Source organism: Passer domesticus, chromosome 1, assembly GCF_036417665.1.
Source record: "Passer domesticus isolate bPasDom1 chromosome 1, bPasDom1.hap1, whole genome shotgun sequence".
NCBI classification, from domain to species: domain Eukaryota; kingdom Metazoa; phylum Chordata; class Aves; order Passeriformes; family Passeridae; genus Passer; species Passer domesticus.
The window spans coordinates 91,831,794-91,859,667 of NC_087474.1; the positions used below are offsets into that span (position 1 = coordinate 91,831,794).

The 27,874-nt window shown below is 38.7% G+C and overlaps 1 protein-coding gene across 1 annotated transcript; it reads left to right on the plus strand.

The window, feature by feature from the left end:
- Positions 1–340: 340 nt before the first annotated feature.
- SPMIP7 (sperm microtubule inner protein 7) lies at positions 341–25,483 on the plus strand. Its single transcript, XM_064418718.1, is given in 11 exon segments — positions 341–655; positions 1,088–1,149; positions 2,037–2,185; positions 2,188–2,280; positions 2,283–2,441; positions 2,444–2,573; positions 4,530–4,534; positions 9,608–9,656; positions 11,372–11,470; positions 21,545–21,652; positions 24,869–25,483. Coding segments are annotated over 11 exon segments (1,194 nt in total). The 3' UTR covers positions 24,894–25,483.
- Positions 25,484–27,874: the final 2,391 nt, after the last annotated feature.

The following is a 27,874-nucleotide window of genomic DNA, read 5'->3' on the forward strand; positions in this document are numbered from 1 at the left end:
AGATAAAGCACATACGTACACTCATCAAATAACCTGGTTTAATACTACCAGAAAGCTTAAGCAATTTACTGTGTTTGCATTTCAAAACCTCACTGGGATGCAGAGACTGTTATCCCACCCTGGCATGCAACTTTGGCACATGGGAAGGCTAAATACCCATCTCCAGCACTCTCTGCCCATTTTTGTGCAGGAAAGGAATCAAATTAGATAATCCTTGAGCTTTCCTGCATCCATCTGCAAATTCCTACAGAGAAAAGAAGTTCAATCCCACTGAGTGAACGTAGATGGGTAAAGCTCTGGCAGGTGTAAAACAAAACCCACAGGGGAAAGCTCCTGTATCATGGAACAGCACGTCCCAGACAGAAACAACAACACAAGACTGCCAGGCTGCAAAGAGGGTGGGCCAGAGGAAGAGGAGGAGGCGGAGGAGGAGAGGGTGGGCCGGGAGGCGGCCCGGCCCTGCCCGGCGCCTCAGGCCGGGCCCTCCGTGCTGCCCGGCCCGGGAGCTGCCCGGGCCGAGGCGGCCGCGGGGCTTTCCCGGCCGCAGCGCCCAGCTCTGCCTGCACCTCTGGCGAAAGCAGGGAAGGGAGGGGAGGGAGCAGAGCAGAGGCTTTCACATCCTCAAACCCCAGGGAAACATCTGCTGTTGCCGCAGGTTTAGTTAACTTATCCCAGCCCGTCCCCTCTCCAGGGCAGCTCCTCTGAAGCAGCCTCCGACTGTGCCCGGCCAGAGGCACGGGGAACCGTGCTCCCTGCAGCTCTTCCTTAAGAAAATAGAAACTAGGGAAGTCCTGGCTGCTAAAGAACTAAAGAGCTAAACTGGACATTGTCATGGGCATCCGCAGCTCTGCTGCTCCATCTTCATTGCACTACTACAAAAAGACAAAGTGTCTGGATTCCGAGGGTATTTGCATGCTCCTGTGGCATTCGAGTATTTAGAATCTGTGCTGCAGTAGAGAAGGGATTTTCTGAAAGATGAAGGCAAGGAAAAAAGGAGAGAAACACAAGGAATTCTCTGGGGAGCAAATAATCTCTGAAACAAAAATATCATTTTAGTGGAAGATTTGGTGTGTTGTTACTTTTCCAGAGAACGAAAGCAGTTCTTTATGTCAAGGAATCAAGAATGATCCACAGGAATCCTGAAGCAAAGTAACAGGCAGATGTAGCAGAGAGAACTAAGCCTGGGCACAAAACCAATTCATCCATGTGCTTCTTTAGGCATGGATCACTTCACAATGTTGACAGTAGAAATAATTCAGCCTTCCTTGGCAAATTCACTTACCAGGATAAACAGGATAGAATCCCTGTCAATAAAATCCAAGACAGCTTAAATTGCATTTCATTCTACAAGATGAATGCAACAAAACAAGAGCCATCCCTGTGATGTCTTCCGTCCTGTGCCTTACCTGGGTCCCATGTCTGTACCTCTCCTGTCATCACTTTCTACATCTTTTCCAGGAGGAGGTAAAAAGTAGGGAGGAAAAAGTCAATCTGCACCACTGAATGTAATTTCTAGTGTGAAACTGATAATAATTGATATGGAAATTACTGAGTCAGTAAATATAGACACCAGTATGGCATTTTAAAGGCTTTTTACTGGTAGAAGTCAAATTTTGGAAGTTTCTTTCCACTCAGGTAACTGTAGAGTTATGATAGAAAGTGGACAGGATGTATCAGACAGAGTTCTGTGTTTTCAGTGTGTTCGCTTAGCCTTACAGTGCCCACACTGCATATAAAACATTCTCAGCTGTCACTACAATTTGTTATGTGTGTCCCTTTAAAGACTACATTACAGTGGTAGGCATGAACTAAGTGTCACACCAGGAGAAATTTCATTAAGAGGTGTTGTCCATCATTATCAAGCAACAGAAAAAAATAAGCTGAGCACACAATGGCCCTGTTTTTTCTGTACCATACTGGATAAATCTCTTCTCAGGAAAGAATCCAGTAGCTGAACACTGCCATGCTCTTCTATACACTGTTTTTTCTGGAGAATGACCTCTGCTTTTACTGTGATTTATTGGCTGGGACTTCAGAATCTTGGAGAAAGAGGATCAAATTGCATCTTTTAAGTTTACTGCATACAGGGAAAATAGAAGAGAATTACTGTTTTCTGATGGACCTGAAAGACAGGAAAGTGCCTTTGGAAAGTCCTCAACTGCCTCGCCAGTTGAACCAGTTCACAAGATGATCACCAAGGGTATCCAAGTCCATTGAAGAAGATGTGTACATCTGGTATGAGGGATCTTGCGAGCAATCATGGTTTTGCCAGCTTTGAAGAGAGAACAGTAATTATTTCCTTAAATTCTATCTATTCACCCCTCCAGTAGGGGCAAATTATCCTTTATTTCCACACCAGTATGTTGTGCCTTTAACAGATCTCTGCTCAGGTTTTGTGAATCCAGCAGCAGGAGCTGAACAGCAGCCCAGTGTTGGAAGAGCTAAGTGTCCCTGGCAGGCTACAGCCATAGGGAACCTCACCAGCGTCCCCATCACAGCCTGACCACAGAGACCTCCTGGAGGAAACCAGCCAGGACAGAAGGGGGAAGTCCAGGGTATGACTCAGAGATAAAGTAAACTACTTTTTTAATCACTGAAGGAACTGGTGGGGCTTGACAAATAAATAAAATGAGTTTCTGAACTCCATTCCCCAGGGTCCTTAAGGAACAGTCTTGTAAAATACATTTGCCTTGGATATTTGAACTGAATATCACAGCAGTAAACTGTTTGTATGATTAATTGTTCCTGCTGTAGCAAAGACGTACCAGTCAGCAAATTCTAATGAGAATTCTATTGCTAAAAAAAATCCAAAACAATTTTTTAAGGTGATTACTGGTTTTTTTTTTAAATCTATTTATGCAAAATGTGAAGTTATTTACCATAGTTCTAATGAACACCTACTTTAAAGCAAACTAAGAAAACCAAATCACTCCAAAGCTAGGAAATCCCCGTGTATCCCGGGATATTTCTGTATTTTAGTGTATTTTAGTATTTCCTGACAAGGTGCAGTGCAGCACATTTAGATACCTGTTCCAGTGTCTGGTTGATCAGAGAACAGAGGTTTTTGAAGACTGCCATCACATATTGGTCAAAGTACCCCATTACCCTCTTATTTCACATTAGTGTCATAAAGATAAATTTGAGTCTGGTTATTTTGTAGTGATTGTAGCACCAAAATGGAAATTCACTCCTTATAACATCAAGTAAAATTGGCTTGATGGTTTCTGAATTCAGATGAATTCAGAATTCAGAATATCATTTTCTGATAAAAATTGTGGAAAGCAGAAATACCTGCCCAGGAATTATAAGGATGGACATATGTCATGCTTTGGCCCGGAAGTGAGTTTCTGGAAAAGTTCAGGTCAAACCAATCAGTGGCCAGATTTGAAATTAGCACCTGGTGTGGCCACTGGGGATTTGGGATACACCTCTGAGAACACACAGGGGTTAAAAGCAGAAGATTCCCAGAGAACTTCCTCTTTGGAGTCCGGTGTTGGTGAGTGGAGTCTGACCTCTCCCCTGCCCAGCTGCGCCTGGGTGGGGAGGGGCAGGCCATGTGGCTTGTGGGGCCAGGGCCGGGAGCCCCAAAAGGTGCAGGGGTGGAGGAGACCTGGGATGTCTGGGCAGCCCCCCCCAGAGAGAGTGATAGAGACTGTGCTGGCAGCACGGCCGGCCAGAAACGGGGGATGTGGCAAGAGAAAGTGCCCGGCAGCTGTGGGAGTCCTGGGCAGACAGAAGGGAAGATTTTAACCCCTTGGTAGAATAATGGAAACCTTACAAATACTGATCCTCCTGAATCAGAATGAGGAGAGAGAGATGAGAGATGAAATGGGCAAGCGTGAGGAAAGTTGGAAGAGGTGAGAAGAATCCTGGGTGGAAGAGATGATGGAGTGGCCTTGAGCTGGACTCTTTCTTGTATGGCCATGGACAGACCCGTGTTTTTTTCCTGTGACCCAGAGACTGTATTTAGGGGGAGGCAACACCTTGGAGTCAGAGTGAAGCAGCGGCGTGAACAGAGATGGCTGAGGAGGGTGTGAGATGCCCTCTGTCTCTGTGGAGAAGAAGACCTCTGTTCACAAGGCCCCTCAGCCCCAGGGGGTGAAATTTGGGGGAGACTGGTGTCCCGTAGTTGAGAGACTGCTGCTTTTGGAACTGGGTGGAGCATCCTTAAACGGGGAGCCCTAAAAGCAGTCCTGGCCCATGTCCACTGGTGAGAGCACTGGACATGGGGAGGGGAGAAGTCACAAGGGCCGACGTTCTCTGGACAGAACCACGAGTGACACGGAAGCACAGGAGGTTTCAATTGTGTTTCCAGGGGAAGCCTATGGTGCAAGGGGGGACTCCTCTCTCCCTGATAAATTTGAGAGTTGATTATTTGAGGGGTGGTGATGGACTGGAATTTGATTACCTGAGAGATGGTGACTGAGTAAAAATCTAAGCTATTATTTCATTCTGTGAAGACGAGGGGGGAGGAGGAATGTATTTGGAGGGTTTTCATTTCTTAGCTTTATGTGTGTGTTCCTTTTTAGATATTGTAATTAATAAAGTGTTGTGTTTTTCCCTCCATCCCCAAGTAGGAACCTGCTTTGTTCTGTTTCCAGGTCACATCTCACAGTAACCGTTTTAGAAATACACCTGCCATGGAGGCCCTGGCACTGTGTCAGGGTAAAACCATGACAACATAATTAACAATAAGCAATATGTTTGAAGTTAATTTCAGTGACTTTCACAGAGAAATGCTCATTACATATAGCTAGAACACAATTTTATGGTATCTCACACCACTTGAGATGAGGGGAGGCACTTCTTAGAATGTGGTAGCAAAATGCAAATAAACTCCTAGTTCCATTTTGCTATGAAATAGTGCAGTTACTGCACAGTTAACAATACTTTCTGCATGTTATTGTCCATTGTACCATAAATTATGGCAGTGGTTTTGGTTCCCGGTTTCTGTTCAAACTTTGCATTTTAAATCACTTTTTGCTTAATGCAGCCATATAAAAGAACTGTAAGAAACCCAAGAAACCACAAGGGATAAAAAATAAAATACATAATTTTCCTTCTTTTTTTTTTTCTTGCCCATACCATGTAATTTTCACTCTTATTTCTCATTTACTGTTTTCTTCATTTACATATGAAAATTAGACTGGAGACATCAGTCAGAAATGTTCGGCTGGTTTTTTCTGCAAGCCTCTAGAAAAGTGAAGGGGAAAGAAGATTTGAGATAAGCAATTTTAGCTTCCCAATAATTTTTCCAATGCAAAGAAAAGCGGGCAGAGAGAGACATACTAAGGCACATAGAGACACACCTGAAATGAACACAGACAAAACCTGAAGCTGAATGACATCCGGTCAGTAATCTGGGTCAAGAAAGTGCTCTGAAATGGACCGTAGTTCCAGGAAGCAGATAGAAACTGTCTGGTGGCTTTCTGATGTTGTTTTTTTCAGGAAAGTTCACTATTAGACTAAAACGCTGACCCTGCTGAAGTTGTCAGGAAAAGTCAAACTGAACTCAGGGACAAACCTTGAAACAGATATAGTGCAGCATAAATTTCTTAAGGAATTGGTGTAAGTATTCTTCCAAACCTAGTATGAATTTACAAGTTCTTTTGTGGTGCTGAGGTATTAACTTCAAATGTGTAAATATTAATATAAAAGGTAGATGGGTTTTTAGGTACTATTTTTAATGAGACTGCATAAACAAATTCCAGATTTTAGCTGTATGATTCAAACCTCAACTACCAACCCCCAAGCATGTGATGTAAATTGCTAACCTTTCTAGATACCAGTCCCAAGACATTCCACAGCTAAGTCATTTGGGGAAGTTGTGCTGAAAGAGAGATCAGTCAGGCATTTTGTAAGCAAATTCTACAGTCACTTTCTCCACTGTGTCTGGGATGAACATGAAAAAAAGAGAGAGAAGCTGCCTTTGAGACAGATGAGCTGTGGTATATAAAACATCTGCAGCAGGCAGGAGTTCTCTTTTGTGAGAAGATGTAGCACTGTGGCTTTGGCAGTCCACAACTTTGAACTTCTGTAGCAGTCTTTTGCATCTGCTAGCAAAGCAAGCTCTGTGAAGTTCTGTAGTAGCAAAGCAAATGTGAGAAGCTGGTGAAGAAGGTCGTTCTAAGACTGAAGAATCAGGGAAAGGATGACAGCTGAGGTGCTATTCTCAAAGTATTCTCATTCCATACAGGGGACGTGCTCTGTGCTAGAAGACCAGCCTTAGGAGTGGTTGCCTGTGGAGTCCCCTTCTCTCATGACAACAGAATTTTCTACCCTTTGCTCTGTGGTCTCAAGTTTTCTTTGCAGTGGTTAGGAGGAGGATGACCTCATAATTTGACTATACAGGTGTACTGAGGACCTGATGATTAAGTCTTCCTGTCCAGTTTGTAAATATTATTCTATTTGTAGGTCTTAACACAGAGGTTATGGGGATTGCAGAATGAACCAGGTTATCTGACAAGTCTGATAAAAAGCAGAGATGATTTCTTGCCACTGCCAGAAGCTAACATATCTGAAGACACAGTTTTCTCCAAAGCTGGGAAATGAGAAATAGGAAATACTGTACAGTTAACTTATAGACAAAAGTAGTTTACTCATGCTGCTACAAGATTTTGGATTTCTCCAAAAGCCCATGTAGTTCAGCATTTCATCAAAGACTGTGGCTGTTTAGTAAAGTTGTCATCCTTCCTCCAAATGTTTTGCTATCATGAGATGATTTGTTGAGCAGGGATTGATGACCAGGAGATTGTGTGTTTTAGTTAAGAGTCACGGATTCAAAGATTTGTCTTCATGAATATATACATTTCCTTTTTAAGCACACCACTTACATTCCAGCTCCCTACTTACAGCTAATTTGTGAATATGTTAGGCAAAAATCTCCTAAGCCCAGATGGGTTATCTGGAGGTCTCTCTACAATGGTCTGTATCCACCTGGAAAACTGATTATTTATCCCTTCCTTCTTTCTGTGATCTTCTAACCAATTATTTGTCCATGAGATCTTATCTTTCTTCTACTGTATCTGTAACAGGCTTAGTTGGAGAATTTCATGCAGAAATTACTTGAAAGAGTTGTGGTCACCTTATATTAATTTCCATGTGGCCTTTGTATAGGAAGAGTCCCTTTCCCAGTGGTTCCTCTGCTGAAGCAGTAAGCATTTTCTCCAGAGTAATCATTACTCTAGAGAAGTAATCATAACATTGACTGAGAGGTATCTCAAGGTAGGATTCCAGTTCTTTTCCATTTCAAATATTGATAGAAAATTTTCTTAGGCAGTATTTAGGTACGTAGTTAAAAGTTTTGAAAGCCTGTAGAAATAGAAAGAAGAAAGTTTAATCAGAAATAAAAAAATGTAAAGTGAGAAGAAATGTACAACTTGAAAAACAACAAATGAGCTATTTATGGACATTCAGACCTTGACAAATTAGATGTCTGGACAATGACCAGCCAAATTCGGTTCAGCAAGGGGAATATTAGGCTGGATGTTAGACAAAGATTCTTCTTCCAGAGGTTGGCTGGGCACTGGAACAGACTCCCCAGGAAAGTGGTCACAGCACCAGCCTGAGAGACTTCAAGAATATTTGGGCAATGCTCTCAAGCATATGGTGTGACTTGTGGGTATGGTCCTGTACAGGGCCAGGAATTGGACTCGATGATCATTGAGGGTCCCTTCCAACTCAGATTATTTTGTGGTTCTGTGAAAAATGGTCTACAGCATACTCAAAAATATCTGTGCAATTAAATACCCATAAAACAATGAAATGTGTAATAGCATACTGCCTAATAAGCTAATAGGTCATCTGGAAATGATGTAAAAAATTCGAAATAATCTCTTTAAGGCTGAATGCCATTGAATAAAACAACTGTTGTTGTTCACTAAGGGTTAGATTATTTATCATGCCTACAGTTAAGTATTTCATTTTGCATTTGCTTTTCTTTGCCCAATAGCAGAATGATTTCATTTCTGATTCAAAAACTCTAGTTTTTTTTCTGTTGCTTATATTGCCATGCATGTCCTCTCCAATATAAACTGGTGGGATTTATGCCTAGTTAAAAGGAGTTTTCAGGGAGACATTTGTAGCCTTTTTTATCAAAAGACTAAAAGAGAGACAAGAACTAATGGCAATAGGTTATCTTTATATTCTGTATGTAAAGAGATATAGTATAATTAACCAAATAATCAAGTGAAAGAATCTGGAAGAGTCATTTGAAAATCTTTTATTTGGCATTAACTGTTGCTGGGCCCACTAAAGTTAATACTCCTAATTTTAAAATATAAGGGGTCAAAAACAATGCACAGTGTCTACAAGTCATATACTAACAGTGAGCTACCATTTCTTTTTAAAACAGTTTTTGCTTTTGTTTTACTTTGGTTTTTTAATCTTCTTTTTGCTATTAAGAAGCACCTTTAGGTAGCAGAACATATAAGACTATAAAAATTTTCTAGGAGTCAGAATTTCTGCTATTTAATGGCATTTAGCATAGGATTCATCTCATGAACTTTAGTTATCTAGAAGCTTGTATCCAGTCTGTGCCTTTCATCTCAACTTCCCGTGTAGAGAAGTGAAGACAAACTGTAGTTTCCAAAAGGGCATGCTGCACCTCTGTCTTCAGCGCCTGTCAGGGACATGGTGTGCCTGCTGTCCAGGCTCTTCTTATGTCTCCTCTCCCTTAACTGATTATTCAAGTTCAGACAAAATAAATCCCTTCACCACTGTAAGCTTCCTGGAGGAGAAGCTACCTCTTTCACTTAGTGAGTGAGACCATTTTAAAGAAGATAATCCTGTGAAAAATCCTGTGCAGTAGCTACTTGTTCCCCAGCAAGCAGCATAAAATCCCAGGCTTTTCATTTCCTATTAAAAAAGAAGTCTATACTTTTGTTGCTTTCTACATCTACTTAACATAGTCCTTATTATCTATCTACCAGTGTCATTCACTAATGATTATACGGAAACTTTTTCTCTACTTTTTTTTTAAAATTGTTGATCTAGAGCTTACAAAGGAGTTCCTTAGGATAATAAGTTTTCTTCCAAAATACAGCCTCCAAAATCAACAGGGGAGATGTTGGATGATCCTGTTTCCCAGTATTTCACAAAAAGAAGATACAATCACAGACCTAAAATAAGCCAAGTCAGTGAACAATTGCTAATTGTTTTTAGGTTTGGTAATGAAAGGGAGCCTAAATTTTGTGTAGGTCATATACATAAACCCACAAAAATATTTTCAAGTAAAAATAGTCTCAAGTGCACATAAAAGGCCACCACCACACGCCAGTAACTGCCTCATATTATTTCACATTTCTTATTTTTTCCCTGGACCTCCCTGTAAATTGATACAGAAAACATGCATGCAGAATGTCAAAACAGAGTGCAAGGAAATTGATGAAAAATTGGTTGATAGGAATTATCTACCTTAACAAATCTCACATCATGTTAGTTTTTGTGTGATTATTAACTGCAACAATTATTATTTTTAATAAACTAAAATTCATTCTTGCAATTGGTTCTGATTGCTGCCTGAAGAAACTATTAAGTCAGATTAGTTAACTAATGTTGCATACAAGAAGCACGTCATTATAGTTTTAGGTTGTCGGAGGTTTCTGAGACAGATTTCAGACAACATCTTTTACCTCTCCACAGAGATCTGGTGTTTTGTAAATTTCAGGTTTTGTGAATATTGGAGTTGTCTGAACAGTCCTTTTATGAAGTCTGTGGACAGTTAATTATCTCAGCAAGACTAAATTCAGCAGCATTCTATAACTAGAGAAGTTAAGATACAATTGGTAACTGTATCGAAAATATTTTCTGCATGCTTCTCCTGTGAGAGAGTTAAATATAAAAAGCAGAACAGAAGAAACCTGCAAAGGGAATGATTGTCATGATTTCATACATCTGATGTTTGCATTAAGACGTGACATCTATGAAAACACCGTGGTAATCATACCCACGCACAAACTCGAAGGGGGTTTTTGCTGTCTGTTCAAAACAATCACTTCTGCATTGGTGCCTTTTATTTACTCTGTATTTCACTTATTCAAATCTATCTCAGAGTGAAGCATTTTAGATGAGTCCAGTAAAAGGTCACAGAAGTCTGAAAAGGGGTCAAATAAGAGCTAAGTTGAGACAAAGAAAGAAAAGTTGGTCAAAGTATGATAGAAAAATAAGAATATGTCTCCCTTCCAAACTATGAGCCAGAAGGTTTGCTCAATGGATAGGCGAGTTGCTGGGGAGTCAGGCATAGAGTGGGAGAGACAGGTAATTCAGCAGGGTGGAAGAAAAGCATAGATAAGATAGATAGATAGATAGATAGATAGATAGATAGATAGATAGATAGATAGATAGATAATGTTATCATCGTTTCTTGAATGATGCTCTTTCAAGGGAATATAGTTGTGCATGTTGAGAGTTGCTTGCAGGGGCAGACCGAGAGAGAAATTCAGACCTGATGTTAAATTGTCCTGTGTCCTCAAGAATTCAATTAAATAAGTGTCGCTAGAAGGGAAGTAGTTAAATTTTAAAGAAAACTTGCATATACTGTCCTATGAAATTGACTGTAGTCGTAATATCAGCAGAGGTTAAAAGATAAGATTCTGCCTGCTGAGCTGGTTCATTTATCATATATGCCAAACTATATATTTGCCACAGTCTTTTACCAAATTCAAGTGAGTACTGTATTATTCCAAGAGCAAAACTTTGACTTGTCACCACCTGTTTTTGGGACCTCATAAATATTCTATCAGAATGTTCTGTCCGGTGAAAAAACATGATTGATCCATTTTGTAATTTAAAGCGTAAGCCAAAGCTCTCAATCCTGTCTGTCCCTTTGTATATGTAAGTACAGTGTCCCTGGGTTTTTTCAACTTTTGTCATTTTTGATTATGCCCAAGCAGTCCCTCTCTCATTTTCTGAAACAAGAATTGTAGCTGGACTATGTTATTTAATGTTAAGGCATTTTCTGGTGCCAGAGGAGAGTGTATGCTGAGTCTCCTTTGCTTGTGGGTATCTCCAACTTTTCACCTGTAAACTAGAACTCAGAATCTGTTATGTCTATTTTGTAAGAGTATCCCAGTCTGATGATAAGGCTAGCCAAAAAGACGAGAGATGACACATTTCTATCTTACTTCCATTTTTTCCCAAGCCTCTCTGAACATATGTATTAGAGCTGTCAGTCTTTATGTGCTGCAAGTTCAGCAGATGATTGCTTTCATCTTGGGATATGCCAAGCACACAGGGCCATTCATCTCTGTGTTCTTTTCTTGTGGACCATTTTAATAAATAACTAGAATTTTGGGGCATGCAGTGTATGGTTCAGCTGCCTCCACCAGCTGTCTTATGAATAATGTACTATCTTTGATTTACTTTCTATCTGCTGTGTTGGTGCAGTAAATTTTGAAGGCAGTGCTGGTATAGACTTAGTCCTACTTAACCATGTTCAAACTTTGAAACCTCACTACAAATGCACTGAACACTCTGTTTCACTTCTTAGCATGATTTTGCCACTGCCTTTGGCATTCTTGTTACTTGGGAAAAGGGAAAAAACTTAAAAAGCTGATCTTGGGTGAAAAGAATAGAAACATGTTTATTTTGAAACTATACCATACTTTCATACTTCAAATGTTTCCCATTCTTTAGTATTAATGGTCTGTTGCATGTTTGATGAGTAGCATGATTTGAATATTGCCATGTCAAAACTGTGTGAATATTAACTTTAGTCACTAGATGGCCTTTGAGTGTGCAAAAGTTCCCTGAATGCTATTGGAAAACTATACTTTTACCTAGGTCATTAACTTTGATGGTTTTCACTTTAAGCCATTCCTAAACCTGTCTTTAGTAGCTTGAGCTGATATTAAGTGTTTATTTGCAAACTTTTGAGAAAGGAAAATGGCAAAAGGGCAAAAGTAACAGCTTCATTATAAGAATTAAATTAATAAAACAAAAGAGGAACTAGACTGATTTTTTTTTTTAATTTAAACAGAATTTCTCTTTTCATCAGCCTTTCCTGTGTGTCCTTGAAATGGTCTTCCCCAGTTCACAGTTGTGAGGAAAGTACAGACAGGATAGTTCACTGGGTAAAGCAGTGGGTCAGAAGCTGTAGAAGTATTACCTTCCCTGTTCTGAAGAAAAGACTTTATGCTGGGTGTTACTCATGTCAGTTCATGTGCTAAACACTCCTGGTTGTTGGGAGCTGCCCTGTGAGTAGCTGAAATTTTTGAGCTACATCTTAGATCTGTTCATTTATGTTTCTTACATCTGTTTCAGAGTAAATGTACATCCTTTTGCAGTGCATCACATGCTGTTATCTGTGTGGGGAACAGCACATTATTCTTCATACAGCAACAGATTCACAGGTAAAGTGAGGTGCTAATCATTGTAAGGTCATCACATTAGATCCATGTTACTGCAAAGAAGCGTATTAATCCCAAGTTTTTATGGCACAATGTACCATTCTGATTATTTTATCTCACTTTCTGCACAAGTCATCTGGTTTCTCAGAGCCTGCATCTAACTTTTCTGCTTGAATTATGACAAAAACAGTTTAAAATGGTTATTGAGAAATGACTGTGCTTTCAAAATACAGCACATGCAGAATACAGCATAGTGCTGAACAGAGATGTCTGGTTGTGGTGAAGTTACAGAGTCGTTACCCCTTAGCTCTGCTAGATTGTGCTGCTGTTATGGTGGAACTTTGAAGAAAAGAAGCAGATGTGTGCACTCTGCTGCAGGCAGACAACCTATCTGGGACTACTTGCATCACATGGTATCTTGGAGGATTTGTAAGTCTGAGCAAGTGAATCTGTATTGCTTTCTCTAGAATGCTGCATCTCATTTTTCTGGTTTTCAGTGAGTTCGACTATGGATTTCATTGATTTCTGACAACAGGGAGACCAAGATCTCTGAGATTTAAAAGATTGCGACATCTCAGAGCTCAAAAAAACTCAGTTGTAATAAACTCGATTCCATCTGGAAAATTTTATTACGTTTTTCACACTTGATATCTATCCATGACTGTCAGACATCAAGATTGCTGTGATTTGGAGCAGAAGAAAGAAGGAAGTCAGAAGGCATAAAACTTTGCCTATAATTTGTTTTTCTCACTTTGTGTGTTTGCCAGTAGTTATGAAGAGTTGTGTAAAGGTCGTTAAACTCAACCAAAATTCTTGAAAATTCAGATATATATTTTGGATTGAGAAGCCTAAATATAATTTGTAAGTATAAAGTGTAAAGCTCTCTTAAGTAAATAGTCACTTTCACTCTCACAGAGTAGCAGCAGCACTTCCTGCTTGCAACACTTGGGCAACAGCATCAGTGCCCAGGCATTACTCCAGAGTGAGACACTGTTCTTCCCCAAACCATGCAAGAAAGTGGTTGCCATTCAAATTATTAGCAAAGCTGAAAGTAACTAAGAGTCATCTGTCATGTAGCTGCAGAGACAAACAGGAAGAGTGGTGAACCTGGGCATGTTTTTTATGTTAGCCTTGCACCCACCCGCTCTTCCTTTTGGCAGAACAGGAAACCATCTTCTGTTTTTCTTCTTTTTTCTTAAGGAATTAGAAAAAAGATAAAAGTCTTGACCTGAGCTGTAGTTGAGCCTAAAAGCCCCTAATCCAAGATCAGTGTTATGAGGAGCTGCTGTGCATGTATCCAGCACTCTAGATAGTATTGTGAAGTCCTTACCATGCAACTTGGAAGTCTTACAGATATAAATCCAGGTGCAACGTGATAAAGTCATGCACCAAATTCCCACTGGGAATCTGTAGCACAGTTAGGAATGAAACTTCACATATCCTGAGCCCAAGCATGTGCTGGTTTTTTAACTGAACTCTCATATTTAGGCTTTTAAAATACTGCTTTGCTCAGACTTGGTTTTTATAACATTAATTAGGACAAAGTGATGGTCATACTTCTTAAAAATTGGGCTGAAATAAAAATGAACATTTAGGAATCATAATCATGTATTATCCAGCTTTTCTCAGTGGTTCAGATATGGAATAACTGTGGGAGCTTTCAGCACATGTAAAAAGCCATGTCATAAATGTTGTGATTCATCTAGAAGTGCTGAATTTTGAATATGAACTTATTAATAACTGTGTGGGTAATCTGGTGGCAGTCTAGAATAATCAGTAAAAATTGCCCAAAGAGAGCTATGGATGTGCTCTTTGGGTGCTCTTTGTGCTCTTCATCTTTGCACATGAGCAAAGATCTTGGATCATAATTCAGTTCTTCTCATTCTCTTCCAGGCTTTCATTAAAACCTGCCTTTGGGGAAAGTCATGAATGTCATAGTCTCTTGAGGTCTGTTCCAGTCCTGGAATATAGCATCATTCTTAATATCCATGGTTTGTATATGCACTCCTGAATTTGCTTTAGAATGATCTTGTTTCTCTTTTTCATCCCCAGATATACTGCAATGTATGCCTAAAAGTTGGAATCTTCTACTATTTCTTTGCCAAGGGTAACATAGAAATACGTTTTTTTTTAAAGAAAGTGAGAGTCAAAGAATTAGGAAGCTGTTGTGGAAGACCGTTCTGAAAATCTCTCTCTGATGCAGTCCTCTTTCACCAAGAGACCACCTAAATTTTTTTATAAAACTTATAATCCCATTGTACAGCTCAGTGCTTCATTGAGTAGGCTACACTGTCAGAACACATGTGGTGTAGGCTTGAAACTTATCTTCTTATCCCAGCAAGGAATGAGATTCCAAGTTGCATTGATACTTTTTTGTATTTTCAATGTATGTTGCTTGTGTGACTTTTAAGGTACACTGGATAACAGTTGCCCAGTGGTTCAAGTGACTTTTGCAGTATTTTGAAATGTACCATTTTTTTGTGCATACATTCTTTTCTTAATTTTTCCCTCTTACCTTCTCTACTTGTCTGCCAACTGTAAATTCTCTTGTATTTGCATTCTTGTTTTTTCAAACCCATGAAGTGTAAATTCCACTGGAATCAGTGAATTAAAGGTATCTGCTTAACAAGATTTCCTGAACAGAGATAGGATTGAAAATCTGTTCACATATTTCACAGAACTGAGACCTCTAGGATTTCTTTTCCAAGACTTTAAACTCTGAATTGGTTGTGTCTGTTTTCCTCGGTTATTTTTGCTTTGTTTCTTAGTAGTTTGATTGTTAATAATTCCCTTATTTATAATATTAATTTATTTGTGGAAGATGAATATAGCATTTGGCTTTATATGTCACATAACTACCCATATATTAACTATAGGTAAGCAGCTGAGTGCTAAATGAGTATGTTTTGTGCAGCTAGCCAGGCTTTCAAAAATAGCTCAGCAACCACATATGAAAACCAGAATTCTGAAAGAGCTCACATTCTGGGTGCATGCTGGTCGCTAAGCTCCTGCGAAAATCTGGCCACAAACACCACAATCTGATCTCCTGTGTCTAACTGCTGCTCCAACCCACATACATACCAAGGAATGGGAGGACAGTCCAAATACTGGAAAAAGCATTGTGTTTTCAGAGGAAATTTTGCAGCAGGGCTACAGCAACTTCCAGGAAGGCTCAGACTGATAAATTCTCTAAGCACTTTTGAGAGGTGCCATGTTATTGAAAAGTGAAAATAAATAATGACAAAAATCATTGTTTATTTTTATTAACAACTACTTTGAAATACTGTCTTTCTTATTTAGAAGTTCATTTTGAACTCAACAATTTAGAAAACTGTAGAAAAACTGCTTTTATTGGATCATATGTGTTTCCAGCATAATCATCTGCTGTTCCTTTTTTCATATAATTCTACTTCACCCCTAGCCACCAGCTTTTTTCCTCTGTTGACTTCTTCCCCAATCTGCTACTGAAACGAGGTTATGTTCTTTGTGGTATTTTAGATTCTGCAGGTGTTTTAAGGGTCAATGGAAAAAGCCTCCCACGCTTTGGTGATGGGGATTTCCTCTGTAGCATTCAGGGGCTGGGCTCTGCTCTGACAGGCACAGATAACTCTTCTCCCTGGTATTTGGAGCTCCCTTACACCTCCAGTGTGCTGGCAGAACTTAATGTAATAATAGTGCAGCACATTTAGTGCATTCCAGCATATGTAGCAAGGGTTCATATCAATCCAGGTATTTTCCTTTATCTGACTTGTGCTTTTCTGTTTAGTGTGTCTTTGCTGTTATAACACAACTTCCTGATTCACTGCAGTGCCTATTGGAATCCGCCTCTTGACATTTGACAAAAGCAGTTAGGACAGTGATTATGTTTTCTTGTTCCACAGTGAAAGCCCCCTCAATTAAGTAAAAAATGGGGCAGTCATCAGCTTTTTAAAACTTTCTACTCATTCCTCAGCGCTCCTAATCCGCAGTAGAGGGCAGTGCTTACACAATGCATGTGCATTCTCACCAAGTGTTAGTTACATCCTAGCACATCATCTAGTGCAGTGCCAGAACACTGATAAAACATGTTACGATACTGGTTTTTGACAGGTACAGATTGACAAGGCTGAAGTGACCTGTCCAGTGCCAGAGGCGTTGTGTGTGTGTGAGGAAGACAACAGGATCTGATCAAAAGCACTTGATTGAAATGGGAAACATGCAGTTCCTAGGAAGACAAAGTCCTAAGTGTTCCAAGTCCTGCAGTTCTTGCACAAAGATATTCTCTGAAACTACCCTTTATTCATGGTTTCGCAAGCACATTGAGCAAAATGCTGCTATCACATCAGTACATTTGTAGTGACTTCACATATTTCCTCAGTGTAGTCATTTTCCAACTGTCTATGTGCATGCATCCCTTGGAAATTCAAGTTATCAGAAATCCCACACGCCACAATTATCTGGGAACAGGGCCTTCTGCTGTCTTGCACCTTGCACAGTCATTTCCAAGGGCTGCTGTAGAACTTTCTCACAAAGTATTCTTTCTTCAGAAACTGCCAGCTTCTCTACCATACATTCCGGTTTAGTGGTTCTCCAGTTTGACTCATTCAGGGGGTTGTGGAGGCAAGCGTGTGTTGAAATATCCTACTTTGGCATTTTCCAAATGAGATTTTATTGCTGCCTTGAAATGCTTTATTGTGTCTGAAAAACATTGCCCCATACTACAAAGGGGGACTGAAAATTTTGAAAGCAGAATAAAATTGTTTGAAATTGTAGAAACAAAGTTTTCCTGTTCAACATGATTCACAATATTTGGGGGAATTTGCCATTTGGTGCCTTTATCTTTCCAGGAACCCCAAACCCATTTTTAAGTACCCATTCCCTATCGTGCTTTGATGGTTGAGGGAGATGGGTGTGAACTGAAACCCTGCTGTCATTCCTATTCTCTGCTCTGCATTAAAACACTTTGTTTTGTCTTCACAAGTAATCTTAGGTATGTTCTTTCACAACACAAAGGCATGTGTGAATTTCCTGACCCAGGATCATGCCTGAGACATTTCTACTAGAGGTTGTTCTGTTTGGGAAATAATATCACAGAGGCAAAATAAATGTAGAAGGGCACAAATGTGTTACATTTGGAAGAGAATTTGAGGTGGACACCAGTTGTGACCTTTGTATACTGTGAGTGATGTCTGTGAGGCCTATTTTATAATAGCAAAAACCAAAAGAGGTATAATGACTTCATATGGTGGTTTAATTCTATTGCATTTATACAGGAGTGTTTATAAGAAAGAGTAAGATGTTAGGAATTCTTTGCTTGTAAGTGTTAAGGTAAGAATCTACCAGGTATATCACTAGACAGAATTTTTGCACAAAGAACTTGGATACCTCCATTGTTCTAGCTGAAGTGTTAGATCCAAGGTTTTGAAGAATTATTTGGGGGAGATCTAGATTTCACTCCCATATAAATGGGCGATGTGGAATTTACATGGCAAACCTGAGCATCCAGTACCCTGGAGGCATTCTAGACCATCACTTCCATTTGCTGCTTCTGAACAATATGTATCCCCTGTGAGTCCTGTGTTACAGAGAATTATCTCAGATACCTTAAGGCATCTCAAATAGCTCCAAATATCTGTATGGAGGGCCTACTAAATTAAGTCCACACTGATCTTCCTGATCATTGCCAGGAAATAAAAATCTGTAAAGACATCCCAAGATGGTAAACTCTACCACAAATCCACTGTCCAGTTCAGGGCCCCTCACTAAAAGAGGACACTGAGGTGCTGGAGCATGTTCAGAGAAGGGTAATGAAGGTGGTGAAGGGTCTGGAGTAGCAAGTCTTAGGAGGAGCAGCTGAGGGAGCTGGGGTTGTTTAACCTGGAGAAAAGGAGGCTCAGGGGGGACCTTATCCCTCTTTACAGCTACCCAAAAGCCAGGTGGGGATAAGTGTCTTCTCCCAGGTAACCAGCAATAGGACAAGAAAATTAGCCTGCCCAGGGAAGTGATGGAGTCACCATCCCTGAAGATTTTTGAAAGATACGTAGATGTGGTTCTTGGAGGCATGGTTTAGGGTGGACTTTGCAGTCCTGGGTTAACAGTGAACTTGATGATCTTAGAGGTCTTTTCCAATCTTAGTGATTCTATGATTCTATGGACAAAAATAGAGGCAGTCAGAATCACTACAATTCACTTGAAAAATCTTAGTGCTTGCACAGATTCAACTGTCAGCACAATATATTTGTTACTGTTGGAACTAAGAGCTGCTAGGATGATAACAAGGAAGTGTATGAACAAGGATGTCATGGTTACAGAAAGAAAGATTGATGACGGCAGCATAACCACAGAGGAGTTTTGTGTGTTGCCCAGTGGTAGGCTGGCACTTAGTTGTTTTCTTCAGCAGCAGCAATGGGTTAGCAGCTCATCAGAGAAAGCACACAAGAGCTAGACGGCATGATCCAAAAAAACAAAAACACAATGGGGTACTTTTTTAACCTCAGTTTCTTCTGCTTTATCACCTACATAACCGCAGCACAGTTTTGCATCTTCTCTGCAGGTTCCCAGGAGAGCAGCTGCTCTACTGTAGTGTAACCTTGCTTACTTTCCTGGTACCTTTTGCTTCTCTCTGTTCAGCTCTCTTCTTTTACAGATCCACATTCATCCCACATATTGAATGTAGCAACTTCTGTCAATTGTTTCTAGCAGACAGTCTAGAACAAGTCTTCATCTTGGGTCATTTCTCAGATTGACTTTTGGGTCATATTTGCCCATATATGATGCCTTTACCTTTTCTTCTAGTTTTGTAAGTTTCAAAGGTGAGAAGATTTTATCAATCAGATTCCTCATAGTTATATAGTTATATTATTATAATTATAATTATATAAATGTATAATACAGTTAATATATTAATATAGAAACATTAGTATATAAAATATAAAAAGTATTCTATATAATATAAAAACATATATTTAATATTATAAAATGTAAAATTATTATAACAACATAATTATTGTGCAATTTAACTTAAAATAGGCTTCTAAAATGCTGAAAGCTGCTATGGGACTTCTTGTTGTCGTCTACTTCTCTTTATGACCCCCATACACTTCCAAGGAAATCACTGGAATTTCATGACATGTGGCAGACATGCTACATAGCTCATTACCAGGCTAATAAAACTGGGTTCACAGTTTGACTAATTCCTTCAGAGTGGTGTCAGGTATATTTTCAGTTTTGGATGAATTCATGTGCTTACAGTCACAACCCAGTATCCATTATGTCACTGGCTGGGATCCTGCTATACAGATAGAGTTTTCTACAGTCAACTAATGTGCACTTAACCTAACAGTTGTCTGCTTTGACAGGAAAAAACAAATTTGAATGCAACCCATTTTGGCCAATTCTGAAAACACGTTCTACTACGTGAAAAAAGTTTTCATGACACTTGTTGCCCCAGCACAGCTGCTGTCAAGACAGAGAGCAAATTTGTTCCTTGCCCAGCCAACTACTGAGTGATTCCCTATAGACAACAGCTTCCCAAGTGCTACAAAGCCTCTGTACTGATTTACAAAGCCATCCTCTCTGGCGAGTCGTAGACTGGAGCATGGCACAGGGAGTGTAGCAGTGTATGAAGGTGTGGGTTAGTGCCAGGTTACTCCAAACTGAGATGGAGAAGTAGGTGGTCCTTCTGCTAGCTGTGGGTGCAAGGACTACAAAATATACCACCAATGCTCCCATGCCGAATACAGCTAATTCAGAGTTTTGTGTTATAACTCTGGTATGTAGATACATTTTCTTGTTACTACATCTGCTATTCCGGTGAGGAATTTCAGAGCCAAGTTTCCCACTACAAAAGTCAGAGATACACAAAGTCTGATAAACTGTATCTCTCACACATCCTTTTTTGCATCCCATGCTGAACTTAGCTGTAGTAGAAGGAGCTCATCAGCTGCATAATACTAGTAATACATGCATGATCCTAGTAACTCTATGCATTTAATAATTAAATAAATTGCTTAATTTTACACAAACTTCAAGGAGAATGAAGAAAACTTGAGAAATTATTTGAAAGGAAGCACTGCTATCAGTTATATGGTGTGAAGACCCACAAATGACTAAGAGAGGTGAGGTGTATAATCCCAAATATTTAGGTGATTCAGCAGATGAAGCAGCTTGTTGTGAGCCTTTACCTGCATGTGTATGGGCAGTCTGGATGTAAATATGTAATTCATGTGTGTCCTATGTTTAATTGTATAATCCAACAGTGTCCTACATTGATATGTCAATACAGAACAATATTGAAGATAGTCTATGAAAAACTTTGAGTTGCAAAAAAAGGTACTATATTGAGGTTTTATATTATTTTATTCTAATACTCATGGATTATCCGAATTCATATTATTACCTATTTTTTCTTTAATTTTGTCCATCTCATCTCTGCTTCATCTTGCAACAACTGTTATCAAAATTTTCTTTGTATTGCTTCAGATAAGTAGAGTTTTTTTACTCCACATCTTTAAGGAACTCTGCTTTTCATTTTCACATTAAAACAGTATCAGAATTAACAAAAGGCTTTCATTTTCCAAGGTGTGGTGCATACTGTCTCAGTACAGTGGTTCACTCACACTAGAATTTAAGTTGGTGTCTAAGCAGTGTTGTTAATACTACATCTTAATAAATTCTAAAAGGAAATCTAGAGAATCTTAGAATAATTTGGGAAATCATTTATGTTTTAACCCATGAGAAATCACACCTCTTTTGGCTTAAAATCTGTTATTTAAATTCCATATTTGAAGCTGGAAACTAAACATGAGCTAAATCTGTATCACACTTTTAAAGAACATTTCTTGCTTTTTTGTGCTCTATGCAAATTCTGTGATTTCATTTCTTCTTTGTGATTAAACAATGCTTCTAATAATGAATATTATACAGATACTAAACCTAAAGAGATTGAAGAAAAAAGAACTCTCTAAAGAGCTCACCTTTACAATGTCTAACCAGAGATTTTGGCCCAGATCATCATAAAGTTGTTTCCCCAACTTTAAAGAAGCCGTGACAGTTTATACATTCTAAGCACTTCTCATTTTATTATTAAGAGATTTTACCCCATCTATCTTTGATAAACCCTATGCATTCTAGAACTTACCTATAAGTCATATTTCAAGCCTATAGTCATTTAATTTACCCTTTCTCCACCCCATCCCCCTTTTAACTGTTTCCTTCAGCACTCCAAATATTCCTGGATGCACTGGCAAGGTTCATTGGTCAGCAACTCACCCATCAAATTCTAATCTTCCATCAACAGCCCCATCAGTAATTGCAGGAATGCATGGGTAAGTATGAAGTATATTTTTCAGCATGTTCAGAAAAATTACTGGGAAAATCATAATTGCATTTATTTAGTTAAAGAACAATTAAATGTTACACATTATATTCTACTGACTTAAAAAATACAGAACAGTTAGAGTTGAAACCCACTACATTATTGTCATGTATGTCAGAAGTCCTTTTGAGGTCTTAGAATTTTTCTGGAACATTGGATGTTATGTGTTGGGAAGATGACTTTTTTTTTTTTTAATAACAAATGTCTTTGTCTTTTTTTCAAAGAGGCCAAAGAATGTCAAAGTTATCAATTCCCAAAAGAAAACTGTGTGGAGTTTCTCAATTGGTCTTGGCAGACTTAAGAAACGGGTATTTGCTATGAAAAAATGGTTGTTAAAAATGGATGGGTTCACTTAAAAGGCAGTGAGAAGCAAAGTCATACCATGCCACCACACTGATGTAGCCTGGGATCCTGTGATTGTGAAATCATCACAGCTCCCCATCACTATCATGGCTGCCCCATCAGGTGCATTAATAATCTTTACTCTCTCTTGCTCTTCCATACAAGGCTAGTTAAAATTGTGGGCCAATATAAGTATTTATTTGTTGATTTCAAAATATCTGGACACTTCAAAATCGCTGAAAAATCCTTTTCCTTTTGTTAGCATGAAAAGCTTTGGATGCTGGCAAAGAACTAACTTAGTCTTTCTCCCCAGTAGCTTAGTAACTATTTGTTTCTCCTCTCTCTTTTATGATTTTGTGCTTTAGATTCTGCTTTCTTGTTATCTGTAGTGATCTAGGATATGGTAACACTTTTCCAAGATTCCATGTTTTCCTGAGAAATATATCTTCTAATTAAACTTTTAATTTGCCTTAGGATTCTGTTCACAGCACATCACACTTTTTTCAGCACTGTCAGTGAAAAGTATCCAGAAAAGGCTCGAGGAGATTTATGGAGCTGAATGGCTTTTAAAGAGTTTGCCGTGTCAAGTTTAACCATTTCCAGGAATGACCTAACTTACTTTAATGCTGCCCTCCATCCAGTCACCTCTGCTCTTTTTCTTTTGTGGTTATTCTTGGGAAATAGGCAGTCCTAACCTGTAGTTATGGGCTGCTGTTGACAGCAAATGGAAAGATGCAACAAAGTCCTGAGTCTCCATAATATGATAAAGCTGAACTCAAAGCAGTCTCATGCAACTCTAAATTGCTTGCAAATGTCACAAACAAATAGAAATGGCAAATGCATCTCAGCAAAGATCATTGAAAGACTTCATTCAGGTACCAGAATTCAAGAGCAAAAATGACAGGCACCACTGTGATCTGAAGAAAACACATCAGTCACTTCCTTTTACTTTACACAGATGTAAAGTTTTACTGTGGATGTAGTTCACAGTGGAGGAATTTCCTTCATTTTTAATGTATAGCAAGAACAGGGCTCTCATTCTGTGCTAATGGATACTTTCCAGAACCAAGACAGAGTCTCCTGACCTTTTTCGAGTAGGTTGTGTAGGAATAAACTAGAGAGCATAATCACATCCAGAGATTGCAGAGCAGGTTTTGCCACCCTTAGCCTGAGCAAATGGACCTATATGGTACATTTCCCTGAGGAGATATTATCCCTGATAGCAAAATTGTAACAGGCATATGGTCCTACTTGTGGAGTAGGACCATAGTCCTTAGTGTTCACTGAGCTAAGATGGAACATTCTAATCTTTCATGCTGCTGCTGTATAAAACTATGATGGATGCTGAGAATCTCCCCTCAACATTAGTCACCAATGCCCATAAAAGAGGTATGCTTAACATTTGATTCCTTCCCTTTATAAAATAAATTATAAGAATTCCTGCTGATTTCAGGGATCACAGGTCAAGCTTGACTATAGTGGAGAAGTGAAGAGAGATTGTTCCCATAATTTGGGGTCAAATAATATGCTTCCATGGACTTTTGACCTAGGATGTGATCTCATCCTTACCATTTTTTAAATGGTGGCCCCTTTCTTTGTCTCTTTGCTCATTCTCAAGCAATTATTGTATTAATTTCTCAGAAAGTATGAAGTGATGGCATGTGGTGGATGTTTTATAACTGCTGTCTACAACATATAGTCAGTGTCCTGAAGACAACTATAGGTATCAAATGGAATCTCTTGTGTACGGCTAACTTGGTCTAATAAGTATTCCTGTCAAAAGTATCAGCAATATCAGACAGACCAGGCAGCATGCAACCATTTCTGCACTGTGTTTCTATTGCATGGTGCTCCCACGGGATGTGCAGCAAAACCCTGTACACCAGTGTCAAGTGTTCTGAAGTCAACAGGATTGTATAGAATATGAAACAGTAGAAATATGATTTTCTCATCTTTGAACGTGAATAGTGTTTTTATATGTCAAGATTTATTGATGTATTTTTAATCTATTTTTATTTCCAGGTAATCCCAAGGTGAAGACAGAAAATTATATTTTAAAGTCCTCTTAGTGCAATTAAATTCTGGCAGATTTGTTTAGTTTTTGCATAGGTAGGAATGCTTTATGTATTTTCTTGTGTCCACTGCTACCTGGAAAATACAAATCCAATTGCATCTCATGTTGCATGGAAACCCATTGGTTTCACCATAATTAATTTAAGACAGAGTTGGATTTTGTTTCATTATTGAGAGAATAACTTTCTTGATTATTGAGAGGATTGAGAAGCAGTTTTAAGCAAGTTGCTTTGAAGATTTCAAAAGTTATCTCTAGGTCAAAAACATGGTTTTTAATGTGGAGAGTAAGTGGGAATAAATGTCTGTGGCCAGTTCTGTGTCAGCCATGATAACCAGGCATCTAAAGCAGATGTGACAGTGCCAACAAAGTATTTTTAGAAGGCTTGAAAGCCAAATATCCAGAATGACCTTCAGGCACCACAGGGCCTTATGTGCTTGAGAGCATTTGGCATGGTCATGGAAGGTTAGTTGTGAAACAACTGTGTGTGTGAGTGACTGTGTCTCTGTATGTGTCTTGTCTGTGTGTCTGTGTTCAAGCAAGACTGCGGAAGCTCTTCAGGAAGATTTACCACCACTGATCTTTAGAAGGCTGATTCTAACACTATGGAATATTGCAAATTATTAATATTCTCTGTGGCCAGTAGGCATAAGTGTTTGTGAAGACAGGAGTGAGAGAGAAAAAGAGAGAATGTTTAGGAATATGAGAGCATGTTTTAAAATTCCTTTTTTCCCTGTCTTTATGTGACTGCAGATACATTGCAAAACATGGAAGTTGACTCAGTAGAAGCACCTGGGATTTTTTCTCAGCTCCAGTTGGTCCTCAGATTTCTTTCAAAGCAGAATAAAAAAACTATTACAATTTAGAGAATGCCAGTCCTTTTTACCTGCATAACTGAGAGCCTCAGTGTCTGACAGTGAAGAGGAAGGAAATGTATGAAGATGTGCAGACACTTTAAATACAGAACAAAAATAAAATATTACAGAAGTGGGTGTTTGTGGTAATCCTTATTGCATTATTCTCATATTTATGACTTACTAACATTGACAGTTAAAACCATATTAAGAACAAGAAGAGACACAATTCAAAGTCTTGAAACTTGTCTGTACTAGATTGCCTTGTTAAGTATGGTTGAAAATGATGCCGTAGCTGTTCCATACATTGACATGAACATTTTGTGTATGCACACAGACACAAAAATGTGGACACACATATGTGAATGTATTATTAACTATTAAATCATTACAGGTCAGCAGCCCTTCTCAAGCTGTTCTGAGTGTGCCTTGCAAAGATGGTTAAATGTCATAGAATGAGATTTTAACCTTTAACTGGCTTTGTTTGTAATGAATAAAAGGAGCCAAGTTGTGTTCCCTGGTTTGGAGGTTAATTAAGAATGTATGCCTTATACCCATGCTTAAAATCTTGTTGCTTAATCTGAATAGGGAAAATCTAAACATGGAAGATGGAGGACCTCTAGTTAAGCATTTGTCTTGGTACTGTTTATTTTCTGATATCGGTGTAGACAACATGAGGAAGAAGCATGCCAGAGAAAGAGAAGATCAAATGCAAATTTGTCAGTCAGGAAGTTCTACTGTGCTCCAGGGGCCAAAATAGCGCAAACAGTTATTCTAATTCAGACAGCCTTGCAGATTCCTCATAATTTTCTGTCTTGAGGTCTGCAGTATCATCTGAATAATCTATATTTCTTCTTTATTATCTCTAAGGATTGTTTTTCTCCAGTACAGGCTTTTCCAGGCTTTTAGGTATGTACATGTGTCAAAATGTTTGTAAGAAGTAGCTTTTTTGCAGCCACTTAAGAGTTTTCAGTGAAGGATTACAAAGTGCACCAATGGTGAGAGACCCTTTCAAGAGTAGACTGAAGACTTATTGGAAATACTGAAGGGTAGGGAGAATAAACCACAGAGCCAAAGGCACAAAATCTGCACAAGGAACTAACATCCCTTAACAAAGGGATTAGATCCTCAGCAACAATAAGGGGAACTAAACATCCAAATCCCTGACATTGCTGTGCAAATCTCAGTCACAGAGGATGTACAACCCCCTAGGGAATGTGAGATGACAGCTAAGATACTAGGGTATACCATTTCCCCTAATAAAATCGTAGAAAGCTGCTTGTCCTGAAGTGGGGCAGAAGGATACCAGTTTTTGAAATGTCAGACTTACACAGAAACTATTACACTTTCAGCTTTCTGTATTTTCCTTGTGCAAAAATCACCAAGCCCAGATTTTTAAAAGAGATGCTTTCATCTAAATACTTTCTCTGTATGCATTAAATGTATACCTAGAATGTACCTGTGCAAAATTATAGCAAAAGTTGAGGTGGAGGAAAGTTGCAAACTGCTTCTCTGTTTGGAGCTACACATGTATACAAGCCAGTGAATATTTTAGATGAAAACATAGCCTCTTTTGCAAATTTGGCTTATTATGTCCTATCAAATTATTATATACCATTTAAAAATATTTGCAGATTTGTTACTGGTTACTAAGGCCGTGTTGTTCCATGCTGGAGAAGGATTCCAATTAAATCTTTCAGACTCCCTAGTTGTGCAGTGCAAAGATGTGACGTTAGGTACAAATGTAGGAACTGTCTGTGCAATGCAGTGCAGTATCACTTTCTGTACCTTGAACAGAAACTTAAATTCCATTAAATCTAGCTGATGAAAACAGATTACATTTTAAACCAGCACTGGGCTGAGAACATTGACTGCAAAGAACAAGATGCCATTGCTTGAGTAAATTCGGATTGGTTGCTTTATGTATAAAAACACTTCACACATGGCATAATTAATGCATAATAATCTAAATATGGGAACTGTATTTAAAATGGGTGGATTCTCAGTTGGATAATTCAGCATGGTTTCATCTGATTTTATGGATTGATTAAGAGCCAGAATTTCTGGCTCTAATGAGGGGAAGTTGTGTCTAAGAAATCCTCTAGAGAAATCCAAATTGTAAAAAAAAATATAAGGATGTTTTACACATGTTCATATTGATAGACCAAGTGAGGACATTTACTAAGAAAAAAACCCCAAAACTAAACAATGAGGAGGAAAAGTATTTTTAAAGTTAGTTTCTATTTACTATCAGTTTCTCTGAGCAGTTCTGTAAAGAATAAAAATCTCTAGGTCTTAAAGACCAAGTTCAAGGGAAATGCTTGTATCCAAACTATAAAGAAATTCCTCATAAAATAAACTAAAACAACAATAATCATGCTTTGAAATATTTCTTTCCCATTAAGAAGTTCTTATGATTTTAAAAAAAATCTATTTTTTCCCTAAAATTAAAATGTAGTATTCCCTGAAATCTCAAGGAGGGAAAATTTTCACGTAGAAAAAGTTACAAGAGTATTAATGAAAAAGGAAGTATGTGACACACTCAATATAAGATCTAGCCCAATTCTACTGGATGCAATAGCATTGCTCATGATAGTAAAGGCAGAAGGGGATTCATGCCATCATGTCCATCCTGTAACTAGTACCACTTCACTTAATCTGAACCCTTCTAGATTCATGAGATTCATGGTATGGTAATCTGCTTATTGCTATTTTATAATTGTATAACACTTCCACACTACCCTAAAGAGAATTAACCCACACATCCTCCCCTGCCCCAAATATCCTTTCAGCTGATGCTGTAGCATATGATATAAAGTAAAAAAGAAAGCTTATGAAAGTTTTTATTAAATAATCTCTTTCCCCTCAAGTGGAAACCAGTGAACAAATAGTTCATGGGGCAACT